At 40.5% G+C, this 16,791-nt stretch overlaps 2 protein-coding genes across 2 annotated transcripts in view; one reads left to right on the top strand and one right to left on the bottom strand.

Moving 5' to 3' along the window:
• The window catches only part of NCF2 (neutrophil cytosolic factor 2), a 518,710-nt gene that overhangs the window by 104,151 nt on the left and 397,768 nt on the right, over nt 1–16,791 (bottom strand). The gene's annotated exons all lie outside the window — the stretch shown is intronic.
• Nucleotides 1–16,791, top strand: part of LAMC1 (laminin subunit gamma 1) — a 141,686-nt gene that overhangs the window by 86,055 nt on the left and 38,840 nt on the right. Inside the window, exons 5-10 of the mRNA XM_083359065.1 lie at nt 3,890–4,078; nt 9,518–9,635; nt 9,826–9,924; nt 10,588–10,724; nt 14,416–14,538; nt 14,648–14,837. Of these exons, the coding sequence (XP_083215191.1) occupies nt 3,890–4,078; nt 9,518–9,635; nt 9,826–9,924; nt 10,588–10,724; nt 14,416–14,538; nt 14,648–14,837 (856 nt within the window). The remainder of the gene's footprint in view (nt 1–3,889; nt 4,079–9,517; nt 9,636–9,825; nt 9,925–10,587; nt 10,725–14,415; nt 14,539–14,647; nt 14,838–16,791) is intronic.

The following is a 16,791-nucleotide window of genomic DNA, read 5'->3' as shown; positions in this document are numbered from 1 at the left end:
TTGATGCGGCCGCGGAACCTCTGAAGCCGCTCGCAGTCTCCTTCAGCCGCCGATTAGCTGTTTGTGCCGGCGCGGAACCTCCGCAGCCGCTCGCAATCTCCTCCGGCTGCCGATCAGCTGTAAGTGCGGCAGCGGGTCTGGCGTTCGCCCGCCGAACAGTTGGGGGGTGCGGGCGCCAATGGGCCTTCGGTGCTGCGTGGGCATTGTTGGAAGTACTCCCCTGGTCCCCGTAGGGCTTGACACCCCCATTTCGGCTGCTTCGCAAACTGCTTCCTCCACCCCACCCCACCCCACCTCACCCCTCCCCGCAAAAGATGCCGGGTCGACAGCGTTTTTTCTACCCGGAACAAGCAAACGCTGCCCCAAAACTGGGGCGTTTCAAGCCATGGCTCCTCCGGCAACAGTCGCTTAAGCTGCAGTTCATCCGGTTCCCCCAGCCTTTCCAAATATTCCAGGCTGGAGCATTCACTCCCTCCGCAGTTCCTCCAGCCATTACGAGCCGTTTCTGGTTAAGTTCAAACAAATACAAGCAGATTCAAGCCGTGGCTCTTTCCGCCCCGAAAATCAGCTGATCGGGCATTTCAAGCCGCGGCGTTTCAAAACGGCCACAATCTCCCGGCAAGACCTCCTCTGCAGTTCCTCCAGCCATTACAAAGCAACTCTGGTCAAATTCAGGCCGTTTCGGTCTAATTCAGGCAGATGCAAACAGATTCAAGCCGCGGCTCTTCCACCCGAAAATCAGCTGATCGGGCGTTTCAAGATGCGGCGTTTCAAAACGGCTACAATCTCCCGGCCAGACCTCCAGCTGCCTCACCTGACAATCGGGGAGGGGAGGGGAGGGGGGGAGGAAGGAGGAAGGAGGAAGAAACCAGTGCACCCTTCGCCCTTTTATTGTCGCAATCGAAGAGGCAGGAGAATGCGGGGTGGGGAGGGGAGAGAGAGAGAGAGAGTAGAAATCCCTATTTTCGGAGCCGAGAAGAGAAGCGCGGCTACAGCAGTCGCTAGAGTTCCCCCCAAGGGGGCGGAGAAAGAAGAACTCTCGGAGCGTTTCTTTCGTAAATACGCGCGCAGGCACACACTCGCCCAGCCGCGCGCTTCGCCCAGCTTCTCGCGGGGAGTTTGCAAGCCCTTCGTTTCTCTTCAGGGTCGTCAGACGGGCGAGCAAGTCTCTGCCCTGCCCTGCCCTGCCGTGGGGGTGGGGAGCCAAGCGCGCTTGACGTTCCTGGAAACGAGAAGGGCCTGCGGAGACTGACACCAACCCGAGTGCCCAAGCGGGTCTTCTCAGCATCAGGCAAAGTAGCTCACATGCAAAACAAGCCCGGCAGAGGAGCCGGAGCAGCTCCGCTGCTGGGGGCGTGTCTCGGCCGGGCCTTGCAGGATCTGGGCCGGGCGCCTCTGCTCGCCGCTCCGGCTCCTCTGCCGGGCTTGTTTCGCGTGCGAGCTACTTTGCCGGCCGCTGCTGAGGGAAGATCTCTGGAGAGGAGCATAAGGTGAGCGGCTGCATTTCCCAGCCTCAGCTTATACTCGAGTCACTAACTTTTCCCATTTTTGGGGGGTAAAATTAGGGGTCTCGGCTTATATTCGAGTCGGCTTATACTCAAGTATATACGGTACTTTTTTCAGTGCTGTTGTAATTTTGAATGGTCACTAAACAAATGGTTATAAGTTGAGGACTATCTGTATTCACCCTGATCCAGATTATCTTTTGCAGTTGTAAGATGCTCACCATTGGAGCTTTTTGTCACTCCCTTGCCAAACACAGGCTAGAAAGTAGGGAGCAGGTCCCAGAAAGAGTTAAGAGAATATTTTAAGTTCCCCCAAAAAATAGTGCTTCAGGTTTCTCTCTTGCTCAAAAATAGGTATAAATATAATCCACAAATAATTTTCAACAAAAGACCTTCAAGATAAATTGCATTGTTAGGCTAAATCCTTTAAGTAACAAATCATAGTTTCACGACTTTTGATAACCTCTGATCTAGAGCAGGGGTGTCAAACTCGCAACGTAACGTGACATGTTGTGACATATCATGACTTTTTTTCCATTGCCGGCAATGGGGTGAGTGGTCAGCCTGTGGGCCAGCAGTTTGACACCCCTGATCTAGAGCAATGAGCCTTTATGTGTAATGGATAGGTATCCTCCTGAGAATTATAGAATGAGCCTGGTGATAGCTTAATATATAGCACTTTCTTTGGCCAACCAGACATGGAATGGGGCTTGGGAAGTTAATACCATAGCTTTTAGCCTAGAATACCAGCATTTATCCATGGCATGCTTTGTATGCTGCTGTTGCACACCTATTGACCATGGGTTGAAATTACTATCTACATTGAAGTAAGTAAACTCCAGAGTAATTTGTTTTTTGAAACTATATCATACTTTTTTTCTTGTTGAGAGAAGTGTAGCCTAATCCACAGGTTTGAAAATTCAATACTAAAGCTTGGTGAAATTAAAAGAATATTTTCAGAATGAGTTCGTCCATGTAAATCTGTGACTTCAGCTGAAAGCCTAATAAAGCCAATGGTGGTTAATGACTCTTGTTCTGCTTCACATCCTAGACATGAGCAGTTACATCTGTCTATACTAAAAAAAGCAGAAGCACATATATTTTTTTCTCACAGGATGCAGCTGGGGGGAGTCTGGTCTCATTGTTATCTTTCCCTGAAGTTTGCATGCCAGAGAGCAGAGTAACTGTGTGGGAGGGCTGTGGGAAGGGTAGAAACTGTAGCACAGCTGGGAAGACAGTCTGGTGGAAACTTCAGCAACATCTTCCAAGCCCAACATTCAGTCGGTGTGCTAGTTACTTTGTAGGTTGTAATCAAAGTGTGTAATCAAGTCAACCATGTCAAGTGGAAACAGTGCAGTTGCACCATATTTCACATTACAGAATACATATCCACCCCCCCCCCACTCCCACCCCCAAGTAGTTTTATTCCTTATCTACTTAGCTGGAAAGAAGAGACCACTATTTAGAATTAGTGGATTGGCAGCCTAAACTCCATTATTCTCTTAGGCCATGATTTTATTCTGTATTCCCAATTATTCAGATGTACAAATTGATCACATGGACCATTTTCTGCTTGTAAGCCAAGGTTTAGTAAAGAACCCATGCACAGGAGGAGTTCAGAGTTTTCTATTGAAGCATCTTCAGTACAGATTCTCATATCTTGATTTGCACTCAAGATTTGGGAGAAATTAACTTGAGTTATGAAAGAAAAAGCTCTACTAATTTTTTTGTTTTTCATACTGGAAGGGCGTAGCAAGGAATCCAATCATCCTGGCCCTTCTGTGTTTCTTAATTCAAAGTAGTATAACCAAAAGCCATTCTGGCTTTGAATGAATGGGAAATAAATTATGAGAATTAAAGTCCAACACATCTGGAAGTTGGTAATATTTGACCTAGGTTTTTTTTATCTTTCTCATTTAAATCCAATTTAAGGTCTTCTGCTGTAGTCAGAGCTTGAACTCTCTAATCCAGGAGTATCACTGATATTGTCTTTCTGTGGTACTTGTGATATCCCTGTGAAGTAGAAAAAGAGAAACCACAGTAATGTTGTTTTATTTTATTTCTTTAAAAGCAGCCTCTAAAGGGGAATGAAAGAAGTTATTCATGTTTTCAACATGATAAAAATAGAAATTTCATTGAAGAAAAAATGATTCTGTCACCACAAATAGGTAGTAATAATTTAGTTGTCCACCCTCTGCCTGTCACTTTTAATTTTGGGGGCATTCTAATTGCCTTAACTCTTATTTTAAGAGAACTTGAGTTCCCAGATCTGTCAGCAGTGTTGCAATGTTAAGTTGACAGTTTGGAAAAGAATTTTAACCCCCTGTGCACACACACCTCACAGCCTTTTAAACTAACCTGGTTTTGTGCTCTCCTACACACAGGCTGTAGCTGCAATGGACGATCACAGGAGTGTTACTTTGATCCTGAGCTGTACCGATCCACCGGTCATGGTGGACACTGCACAGGCTGTTTTGGTAACACTGATGGACCTAATTGTGAGAGATGTCGGGAGAACTTCTACCGCCTGGGGAGTGAGGCGGATTGCTTGCCATGTAACTGCAGTCCTGTGGGTAAGGGTTAAGGATACTGGTTTTCTGCATTTTCACTTATTCTATAATAATATTTTCCATAGTATTGAAATGACATTCTTAGCACACTTCCAGGTTTACAAGTACTGGAGTCGTATAATAGAAAAAAGTTTGTATTAAATCATAATGTATGCGATTGGAGATCTTGGTAAACTGCATTAAAGTGGAAAGCAAGGTGCTATGGCCAGAATGGCAAGTATATGGGAAAGAGTATCTGCAAGTTGAAAAACTACACTACAAAGGTCTAAATTTAGGGCTTAGTTTTAGGATCTCAATTAGGGATGGATAACTTTGGATGGCTTTAGGTCACATTTTATTTTTTTTCCCCTACAGCCAAAGGCTACATCGAACTCAACATTAATGCAAAGTAGTCAAGGCTATATTAGACCTGGTAGGGGTAAGAGGTGAATCTTGTTACTTTAGAACTGTTTTAAGTTTATTTGGAGAATTTTGCTGGAGTTTTCATGGGTTTTCTAATTCAAAATGTGAGGAAAACATGGCCAAGTTTTGGTAATTGGGGAGAAAGCTAAAAGCACTACAGATAGGCCTCGCTTTATGACCTTAATTGGGACCATCAATTCTGTTGCTAAGCAAAACAGTAATGAAGCAAAAAGACACCACGTGACCATCCCGGTTAGTGATGGCAGTTACACTGTTATGCGACGGTATCATCTGACCACGACTTGCAAATTCCTACTGGCTTCCACATTGACTTTGCTTGCTGGAAGGACACAGATGGTGATTATATGAACATGGGACATTGTGATTATTATAAATGTGCAGTGATTGTCAAAGGCCCAAATCACAATCATATGATCATGGGGATGCTGTGAAAGACATAAGTGCAAGGACCAATTGTAAGTTACTTTTTTCAGTGTCAATGTAACTTCAAGGAATTGCTAAACGAATGGTTGCTAAGAGAGGACTATCTGTAGTTTGAAGTTAAATGATCCTTTGGGCTTCAAATATCCAGGTGTGTCCTCAATGTCTATCTTAATCGCTCTGATAAGCATGATGTGCGGACGTTTGCATTTGGACATTAATATGGGATCTAGATAAGTGACTGAAAGCTTCAAATAAGTTATATGTACTCTCAGTCAAGACATTATCCAATTTTTAAAATTTTTATTTTAAAAATCATTTACTGTATCAAGCTGAGATCTCCAAATACAGGCTGATGCAAATTGTTTTGATTTTGTTTCAAGTATAAATAGCGCAGCATCAATGTAGAGTTATCATGTTTTATCATGCATTGAAGAATAATTTACAAACCTTAGTAAAACCCTTTAATAAATTTCATGGCACACAGGCAATCAGTGTGTATTTGGGGTTAATTTAAGATAATATTTTTATCTAAGTAATTATTTCTAAATAATTATAGACTAGAAAGAAGTATGTTGATTGTATATGCTAAAGGCTTCACTAAGCTAAATAACTCCCTTTTGTTTAAATTCTGGGGGTTGATTCTGTTTGGGAAAAAAAATCCCTAAAAATGAATTAAAGACATCTTTAAAAATCAGGAGTTAGTTTCTCTTTGCCCAAATTAACACTCTCAAAAAATGTTGGGATAGCAGTTCCCATAATTTCAATACAGCAATAATTTCAGCTACGTTGATTAGGAATCCTAGTGATCTAAGAATGTCAAAGATGAGGACTCTAAAGTATTGATATTTTCTGTACTTGAAAAGCAAAATAAACAATTGAATGCATTCTACTTGGATATATTTGCATTGTAAATTAGCTTAAAGAGTTGAAATAATTGACTTAAGTTAATAATAGGAAACAACAGAACTCACGCTATTTTAGATATGGGGAAAGTAATAGTTCCTCCATTTCATTCAGATATCTAGAAATCCTATCTGTTGACTACTGAATCAATTTCAGAAATTGATATCTTTTAGAGACAGTATCTTTCTAAAAGGTTTGATTATGGCTCAGATGTAATGAAATGAATTCCAAACAGGAGACTCACAGCTGACATCTCCCCAGTTTATCAATCAACTCTGAATGAAAACCACAAGTAGAAATGTACAAATGCAGAATAAAATCACCAAGAGTTGCTTCATCTATTTCACGGGTGTCAAACTTGCCGCATCACGTGACAGGTTGCAACGAATGGCGACTTTGCATTGCTGCAGCTGGGGTGGGCATGGCCTCCGTATGATGCAACTGGCCTGCGGGCCAGCAGTTTGACACCCCTGATTTATTTGGTCAGGGAAAAGGTATCTTTGCCACTAAGTAAATCATTGGAACTTGTCATGACACAGAATTCTTGAACATAGTTATTAGATCCTTTGCCCTGAATCAAGTCACCAGTAAGACATGAATGAATATAAAACCCGAACTGAGTGTTTAAAAATTTGTTTGTTCTCTTCCAAACAAGTAGAAGCCCTAATTGATTTTTTAAAATCAGATTTCCTCATGTTTGTTTTTTTTTAAATCAGATTCCACTGAGAATTATTTTTTTGCAACTTAATCTATGTACATCTGGACTTTACTTCCTTGTGACATTTCTTTTGTGCATTGAATTACATAATCCAAAAGTGGTATATTTTACAATTTGCAGCCTCTTGCTAAGTGAGAAAGGGGAGATTTGTGTCTCCTATTCAGCGTCAGATTCCTGCTGCTGGATCCCAAATTATCTTACAAACTTCCTCAAATACATACTCCACAGTTGGGCAAGTGATTGGGTGCAATTTAATTTAATTTAATTATGGGACTTATATGCTGCCCTATCTCCTGAAGGACTCAGGGCGGCTAACAACAATAAAACAACAATAACACAATAAATACAAATATTAAAAGAGATTAAATTTACAAAGCCCCACTAAAAACCAATAAAAATTAAAACAAAATTAAAACCCCCATCTTCAGTCCAGGTCGGCCAGTTGGAAAAGGTATGTCTTTAGGTCACGACGAAAGGACCGGAGATCTGGGGCCATCCGAAGTTCTCGGGGGAGCTGATTCCAGAGGGCAGGTGCCCCAACAGAGAAGGCCCTCCCCCTGGGGGTCGCCAGCCAACATTGTCTGGCCAACGGCGCCCTGAGTGAGCGCACAGGGCGATGGGAAGTCATTCCTGGCAGCAGACGGTCCTGTAAATATCCCAGGCCTAAGCCATGTAGGGCTTTATAGGTAAGAACCAGCACCTTGAACCTCACCCGAAGGGCAACCAGCAACCAATGCAGCCCACGCAGGAGGGGTGTAATATGGGAGTATCAGGATGCTCCCATCACAACCCACGCGGCCGCATTCTCCACCAGCTGAAGCCTCCGGGTGGTCTTCAAGGGCAGCCCCATGTAGAGAGCGTTGCAGTAATCTATACGGGAGGTGAGTGCATGAGTGACCGTACGTAAGGCATCTCGGTCCAGATAGGGGCGCAACTGGCGCACCAGGCGAACCTGGGCAAATGCCCCCCTGGCCATGACTCCTATATGATGTTCTAAATCGAGTCGTGCATCCAGGAGGATGCCTAAGTTGCGTGCCCTATCAACGGGAGGCAACACCTCTCTCCCCATAACCAAAGATGGTAAATCTTGAACAACACGAGATGCCGATATGTAGAGCCACTTGGTCTTGGCCGGGTTGAGTTGGAGCCTGTTCTTCCCCATCCAGATTCGTACCGCTTCCAGGCAACGGGACATCACGTCGAGGGCATCACTGGGTTGGTTTGGAGTGGAGATGAAAAGCTGGGTATCATCAGCATATTGATGATACCTCACTCCGAAACCACATATGATCTCACCCAGTGGCTTCATATAGATGTTGAACAGGAGGGGAGAGAGGACCGACCCCTGAGGCACCTCACAATCAAGGGGCCTCGGGGTTGACCTCTGTCCTCCTGCGAACACCATCTGCGAATGGCCCGAGAGGTAGGAGGAGAACCACCGTAGAACAGTGTCTCCCACTCCCAACCCCTGGAGACATCGCAGCAAGATACCATGGTCGATGGTATCAAAAGTCGCTGAGAGATCTAATAGGACCAGGACAGAGGAATAACCCCTATCCTGAGCCCACCAGAGATCATCCACCAGCGTGACCAATGCCGTCTCCGTGCTGTACCCGGGCCTGAAACCCGATTGGTACGGATCCAGATACTCAGTTTCCTCCAGGACCAACGGAAGCTGCTGTGCCACCACGCTCTCAACAACCTTCGCAAGAAAGCGAAGATTGGAGACAGGACAAAAATTATTTAAAATAGCTGGGTCCAGAGCAGGTTTCTTGAGGAGGGGCCTCACCACCACCTCCTTCAAGGTGGCAGGGAAGCACCTCTCACTCAAAGAAGCATTGATCACTGCCTGGAACCAGCCTCGTGTAACCTCCCGAGCCGCATAAACCAGCCAGGAGGGACATGGGTCCAATAAACACATGGCGGCACTTAATCTACCCATGATCCTGTTCACTTCATCACAGGGTCAAACTCCTCCCAGATAATATTGGCCAGACCTGTCACTTCCCCCTCGTCAGATACTGCCCAATCGGAGTCCAGACCGGTCCGAATCTGAGCGATCTTATCCAGCAGATGCTGACTAAACTCCTCAGCTTGTCCCCGCAAGGGATCTTCTCCTGTCCCTTGATTTAAAAGGGAGCGGGTTACCCTAAACAGGGCGGCCGGGCAATTATCTGCGGACGAAATGAGGGTGGCAAAGTAAGTACGCTTCCCCACCTCCATTTCCACAAGATAAGATCTAGTGAAAGATCTTAACTGTGTTCGGTCAGACTCGGACCGACTGGATCTCCAAACGCTCTCTAGGCCCCTCCAACTCTCTTTCAACTTATTATGCAGTTGTCATCAAATGATAATAGTAAAATGGAGATTAATCCCAAGTAATGGGTCATTGTGGGGAAATGAAGAGTAAGATGGGAAGCAAGAGAGCAGCATAATTAAAGAAGTGCAATAAAAATTGCCCCACAGTAGCAACTGATTTTGTCATTCAGCAAGTTTGCAATCCAGTTGCTACCGCACTCTGTGAATCAGTTTTATGTATTTCATCTGAATTTGTATTTCAGATTATTTGCATAATTTATAAATTATTCTTAAATGGTGCTGTTCTCTAAAATGCACTACATTAACCAAACTCTTTCTAGATTATACTGGAGATAATGTATTCAAACTACTACATATTACTAGTGGCAATGCCGAGATTTTGTGGAAATTGAGGAAATTATTCAACATTACTACATTCTTACAAAATTATTTTAAAAGTACAATATCAGAAATTCACCCTTCCTTCCTTCCCTCCCTCCCTCATTTTTTTCCAGGTAAAATTGTTTTTGAAATGAATTTATTTAAAAATAAATAAAAATAACTGTAGCTGGAAAAGCTTTTCCTTTCTAAATTTTGCAAAAGGAATTATTAAGAGAAAACTAAAAATGGATTTTTGTGGGAAAGGACTTCTAAGTGTACTTGTTTTGTTTTCACAGGCTCCCTCAGCACACAGTGTGACAATTATGGACGCTGCAGTTGTAAACTTGGTGTAATGGGTGACAAATGTGATAGATGTCAGCCTGGCTTCCATTCTCTTACAGAGGCTGGTTGCAGGTAAACGTGACCTGATCCTATAAGTAAAGGTGAAGATGGAGAGACTTGTGTCTAGATGTGTGCAAACTCTTCTATTAGAGGATCAAGCAATCCATGTTAGAACATTTGCACATCTCTGGTTCCAGCCTCTTGAAATGTGGTTTCTTCATTCTTTCCAGTGTTCCAACTAGTCTTCTTTCTTCTTGTTCAGACGCTGCTCTTGCAATCCAGCTGGCAGCACAGATGAGTGCAATGTAGAAACAGGGCGTTGCACTTGTAAGGACAACGTGGAAGGGTTCAACTGTGAAAGGTAAAACAATGTCAGTATGTGGAATCAAGTGCTGAACTGATTGTGTTCTTGTATCCTCCCTACTATTATTGGAGAAGTGACTCTTGGCAGATATGCCATATTCCAGTCGGCCTGCCTAGATTTTTGCTATCCAACTTGCAGAAGTGCAGCCCATTCAGAACTATGTGTCTGTTTCTGAAAAAAAAAGACTTTTGTAGCAGTAGGATTTGCTATAGAAAGTACTAGCATTGCCATAATATGATAATACTGTTGTAGAAAACATAAAGTGGATTCAGTTGATTGTGACAGATTCAGGTCATTAGCCATCCCTGTACGTGAGCATATCTGTAGAAATGCCTTCCTTCAGTGCATAGATATAGTCAACACAAAGATATGCTCATTGTAGGTAAATCTCTATACTCAAAGCTCCTTTTGTTTAGTGGTCAGAATTGTCAGTGTAAATTCTGCCTTCTTTTATTTTCATCTCACAGCATTTTCTCAGGATGCTGGCTGTGATTTTAAATGAAGGGGAATGCTATAACATTTTAGCGTGAAATTCTGTCACTGGTGTGCATAATGTATTATAGATATGGCTTTTAGCCCAGCTTAAAGTCTTTCGTAAATATATGAATGCAAAAGCAGAAAAGACAGATTATGGATTTCAGTGTTTTCTTTTACTTTTAGATGTAAGCCTGGCTTTTTTAATCTGGATTCTGACAATCCTAGGGGATGTATTCCCTGTTTCTGTTTTGGACATTCCTCTGTTTGTACCAATGCTATTGGATACAGTACCTCCAAAATTACCTCCACCTTCCAAACAGGTAAGTTTAAACTTCAGTTTTCCTTGGATTAGACTATCATGCCCTATAAGCCATAATACTTTGAACCCATTCATCAATTTATTTTCTTTTCAGCAGAAGAATTCATGTGCATTCAAAATATAACATGATATAATATACTTTGTGTTCCAGTAATAAAAACTAAGATACACTTGAAATTAATAAAATAAAATAGACGTTAGATCAAATTAACTTGCCTATGCTAATTTTAAATAAAGTCAGTTTGTTAAGAAATTAGGAGAATGAAACATGTAATTATGCCATAACAAGCTATAATCTTTTAAGTAGGTGCTATGTAATCAATTGTATTGTACAACTTCTAACTTTCAGCTTCAGTTGCTTCGTAGCTTGGCTCAGAGTTGTCTGTTGTATGGCCAAGAATAGTTTTTTTTAAATCTTTGCAATTCCAGAACCTTTTAAAAATCAAAGTATAATAGCAAGTTTTGTTGTTGTTTTTCAGTTATTCAGTTCATCAGGACTGTTAGCAATGCTTGTTTGAATTCTTTTAAGGCTATGTTTATGTAACCATCTTCTTTTGCCATATTTTTCTAATTGTCTTTCGTTTTTCCAAGCATTGGAATCTTATCCAGGGACTCTTACTTTCACATTATATTTCTAAACTATTTAAACTTAGCTTTATTATTCATTTTTTATTGAACAGTCTAGTTTTATTTCCGCTAATATTGAGTGATTTGTTCTTTTTTCAATCCAAGGTATTCTCAAAATTTTCCTCCAGATCAATGCTCCAGTTCAGGAAATCTGTTTTTCTTCACTCTCCCTTCATGCTGGTCCACCTTTCACAGCCACGGTTACAACTAGGGAAACTAGAGCCTTCACAATATTTACCCTTGTTGTCCGTGTGGTGTCTTTACACTTCAATCATATGATGTCTAATTCTGTCAAAACCTTTCTCTGAAAGCGCTTGTCTTTTATGGTTACAGTCACAATTCCTTTGAATTTCTGAGCCTGTGAGTTCAGATCTGCTTATTACTTCAGCTTCTTTTCTGCCTATATCGATTTGGTTATTAGCATTGCCCATTAACATCATCTGAGGGCGTGTGTGTGTGTGTGTGTGTGTGTGTGTGTGTGTGTGTATTTTTGGTTAAAATTGAGCAGTAGACTAGCTTTGTTTTTTTCTTTCCTCTTCAGCAAGAGTTTAGTTGGATCCTCCTCACTTTCAGGTATTAAAAGGATATATAGATGTTTATCCCAGCAATTTTAATTCTGTTGTCTGTTTCTCCTAGTCAAATATTTCTCATAATATATTCTCTGTACAAGTTAAATAAACAAGGCTGACAATAAGCAACCTTGGCACACTCTTTTTATCAATGTGGAACTATTTAACCATTCCATATTTCATTCTAATGATTCCTTCCTGGTCAAGTAACCAATTCTTCAATAGCAGATGAGGTGGCCTGCTATCCCCTGAACCATCCCTAATTTGTTGTGATTTGCATAGTCAACAGCCTTAATGTAATTAGTAAAGCATTAAATATATATTTTTAAAACTTTTTTCTCCTATTCCTTATCCTTCATACGTCACCATGTGATCTTGGCTACCTCTGCTTCCATTAAACCCATCTTATCCATGTGGCAATTTTCATTTTATGAATTGTTGAAGTCTGGATTGCAACATTTTGAGCATGTGAGATAAGTGCAGTTGTTGGGAACATTCTTTAGTATTGCTCTTTTATTTTTTAGAATATAATTTTTTTCCAATCACATGGTCACTTGTAATGTTTTTTCCATATCTGCTTATCGATTAGCATAATTTTACAAGATTTTAAACATTCTACCGGTATTCCGTCACCTCCTGAACATTTCTCCTGTGATTTTACTTGTATCAGATTGGAAACTTGAAGACCAGCTTGAGTCCTGCCTTAGACCTTGAGGATATAAATATTTCTTCAAGTAGTAACGAGAAAATCAAATAACTTAAATTATTTTCAGAATTCCATTCTCTTCTTTTCAGAGAAAATTGATACACTGAATAGCATCTTGTGAAGAATGATTAGAGAGGAAGAAATGGCAGATCTATGCTGACTGAAGAGAGACAGTTTAGTGTAGTGGCTAAGACATCAGGGTAGAAACCAGGGGATTGTGAGTTCTAGTTCCACCTTAGGCACAAAGCCAGTTGAGTGACATTAGACTCTCTCAATTGTATAAGGAGGCAATGGGAAACTATTTCTGAAATCCTGTCAAGAAAACTGAAAGGACTTTTCCACAGTCCCCAGGAGTAAGACTGACTTGAAGGCACACATGCATACAAAAGTATTCATGTAATACCAGATGTATTTCTTTATATTGTCCATTGTAAGTACTGAATAGGGAAAAGCGTACGATCAGTTGATATCTTGAGGAGTTATCTCAAGAAACAAATTGTTGTTTTAGCCCTTACCCATCATATCATTAGGCATGCATTCTTCACTCCACTCAGCATTATATGCTGCTAAATTAGGCAACTTTATTAAAGAGTCAGCCACCTTTGAAAATATTAAATAGTGCTCCTCTGAGACTATTGTGGCCTTGAGATTACAAAAACTGACTCCCCTTAGCTTTACAGTTGTTGCAACAGTTGTTGCATGTTTATGATGTGAACATTTGTTCAGGCATTGTGATAACCATGAATTATGACAAAGGTTCTTAACTTTTTTCAGGCCATAGAAGCTGTCAGTATAAAAATAGTCCTGGAACCCTTGATCAAGAAGCAAATTCCAGTTATTGAAAATCATGTTTATTTATTTAACTCTTTATTTAGCCCTAGGTTTCCATGACACACAATTTGAAAAGCTCTGTATTAAGCCACGTACCTCTGTCTCACAATCCAGTCTGCACGACAGATAAAACAAACCCAAAACTGGATGTGTTTGTAATGTCAAGCTCTATTTTGATTTGTTGCTTCCAGATTAGCATAGGATTAGTTATTGCTTTGTGAGTTTTGCTATCTGGTAAAACTTTTAATTTTAGAGTGGGTTTATCTGCTGTAGGTAAGAAGCAAAGTAAGAGAAGATTTATTGCATGAAATAATATACTGAACATGTGTAACCAATAAGCATAAGCAAATAGTTCTGCTCATAACTTGCAAATGATATGATTGGAAAAGAGTAGAAAAATGAAAATTGTAGCTACTTCATATATAAAATTGTGGTTGATCAAATTATCAATAAAAGTCCATTGACTAGACACATTGATATTTTCTTTTCATTGCTACTTTGTGAGTAGAGATAATCTCAACATTTGTGAAGGAGACAAAGTACCAGATGGCTGAATTAGACCTGTTCTGCTCCAATTTAGACTTAATAACCCAAGCTTAATAACCCAAGATTTTTATTTATTCATTCATTTATCAGATTTAGAGACCACCCATCTCACTCACAGAGCAACTCTGGGCAAGTCTCTAAATATGATAAATAAACTCTTATGGATAAAATCAAGTTGTCTATCTATCCTTACCAGTTTAATAACACACGCGCTGGCAATTTCTATAATCCCTGAAGCAGGATTTTTCTTGCTACATGGCTTGTGTAATAAACTATTTTCAATCAGTGTTGAAATTGTTTCTTTTTCATGATAGAATTCATAAAGCAAGTGGATATTCAAGTTAGTTCTCAAATGTATTAAGTAGAGCGAATTCAACTTTTAACATAAGATGGTTTCTTCTTGTGGTTTTCAGGAAAGGAAAACTGGCATGCAGAACAGAGAGATGGCTCTGAAATCTCAATTCGCTGGATACCTGAGACTCAAGAAATATCCATAATCTCAGATACACCTTTCCCCATCTACTTCATTGCACCAGGTACAAAGGAAGAATGATTATTTATACATAGACTATATAAGTATGTTCGCCAATAAACTTTCTACATTTTACCTTTACTTGAATGTGGGTTTTGTTGCTTTTGTCTCAGGCAAATTCCTTGGAAATCAAATGCTAAGTTATGGGCAAAACCTGTCATTCTCTTTTCGGGTCGATAAGCGGGACACTCGCCTGTCTGCTGAGGACATAATCCTTGAAGGTGCTGGACTAAGAGTATCTATACCTTTGATTGCTCAAGGCAACTCCTATCCCAGCGAGAACATTCTGAAATATTCATTCAGGTAAAGGTGTCTGTATTTTCTAATCTGGAAAATGTCAGGACTCCCTGGAGGAAAAGATTCTGGTTAAAGCTCTTTATTTGCACAGCTTAAAATATTAGAACAAATTACTATAAATGGAATATTTTTTATCTTAAATTGTCAATGAATAGTGCAAAATGAATGATTTTTATAAGTCCTTGAGGAATTAGAAGTTACTAAAATCTGTTATTTTGAAAAAAAATACCAAATTGTGGTTCTTTAACTGCAGTTTTTAGAGATACAACTCTTATCATCTTTTGCTCTGTGATAGTAATTATGTGGCAGAGAACACTATATTGAAATATTTATTTTCTTCTATACTTGAGAGGACAGCTGCTTTTATGATGGATTTAATGGTTATGTAAGATTTTATTTTTAAAAATACTTGGGGCAGAACAGCCCCCCACCGATCAACTAACTATGTACAGCAGGGAGTGGAGAGTGCTACAACCCAGCCAAAACTAAGCACTTTGCACTCTCATTAACTTTAATAGAGGAAAAATAATATTTGCTATTGCTCTGCTGGTTTTAAAGCCATGCTGCTCTAAGCATTTAACTATCACTGAGTTTTCAGCTGAACATTCTATTAAAACATTAAGTCCAGCAATTTAGCATTTCTTTTAAAGTTGATTGAAGCTTCAAATCAGTAAGGTTAGATGTGCAGGAAGGCTATATGAGTGATATAGTTGAAAGCAGCAGTTGCAAATTGATAGGAAGCAGCCTTTATCTTGATTTTCCTCATTCTCCCTCCACTCCTCCACACCACACATTATATGTGCTTTTAGCCGATCTCCCATCTAGGCAGTTTATATGAAAAAAACAGCTTGGTTTCAACAGTAAACTCAAGCACCTTTCTCTAGCTAGTCTCTTTCCTGTGCACAATTTTCTGTCCTATCCTGTCCTGGACATTGGAATGACTTTAGATGGGCTTGCTGGAAAGCATGGTCCAGAAGGCAGGTTTTGCAGATTGAAATCAAACCACTAAAACAGAAGTAGTCAACTTCAGGCCTCAGAGCTACGTGTGTCTGATTGTTTTAGAGTTTCCTTCATACAGAATTGCTAAAAATTGAAGGCATGGTTTCCTGCCCCTTTGAGCAAAAATAATGTATGAGTAATATAGTTTCAATTCCACCCATCTGCAACTAGAAAGAAAAAAAACCCAATGCTGGTGCTACTTATGTCTGTGACATGACCTTATCTCCTTCGCATCTCTGCCACCCTTGTTATGGACCCCATTCTTTCTTTCCTCTCCAAAAGGTTGTTTGATCAGGCTTGCATTAAAGATGTCTTAGCGTCCTAGTCCTAGGGAATGGGTGAGGAGTAAGTAATACCCGATACATGCAGAAGTCTTGTTCAGACTTGAATGTACCTTCTGTCTGTTTCCTAAACAGCAGAGAGGGGAACTGTTTTTAGTTGATGGATTAAGAGGTGAAGCAAAATACCTCTGTCCTTACAAAGTACATATCTATAGCCTACAATAGATTTGTTTATGACCATGTTGTTGGGTAGGTAATGGGTCCTCTGTTCAGGTGACTAACTACAGTGTTTTCCCGAATATAAGACCCAACCAGAAAATAAGCCCTAGCGTGATTTTTCAGGATGCTTGAAATATAAGCCCCACCCCCAAAATAAGCCCCACTTAAGATTGTCAGCCAGATGGACACATTTAGTACCGTATTTCCCCAAATATTAGCCCTAACTGGAAAATAAGCTCTAATGCATGTTTTGGAGCAAAATTAATATAAGCCCCGGTCTTATTTTTGGGGAAACAGGGTAACAGTGGCTGTTTCCTATGTTTTAACTTGTGTTAGTCTGAAGTGCAAATGCAGGAAGTGATTGGGAAGTTGTGAATATTTACTTGCCGAAGGACAGAGAAAGAAAAAGGCAAACACATATGGACTTTTTTTTAATTGAACCCTAGCAAAAGAGAGAGATG

The sequence above is a fragment of the Vipera ursinii genome (assembly GCF_947247035.1).
Source record: "Vipera ursinii genome assembly, chromosome: 3".
Taxonomy (NCBI): Eukaryota; Metazoa; Chordata; class Lepidosauria; order Squamata; family Viperidae; genus Vipera; species Vipera ursinii.
Note: the sequence above shows the minus strand (reverse complement) of the source record. Positions and strands in the feature narration are given on the sequence as shown.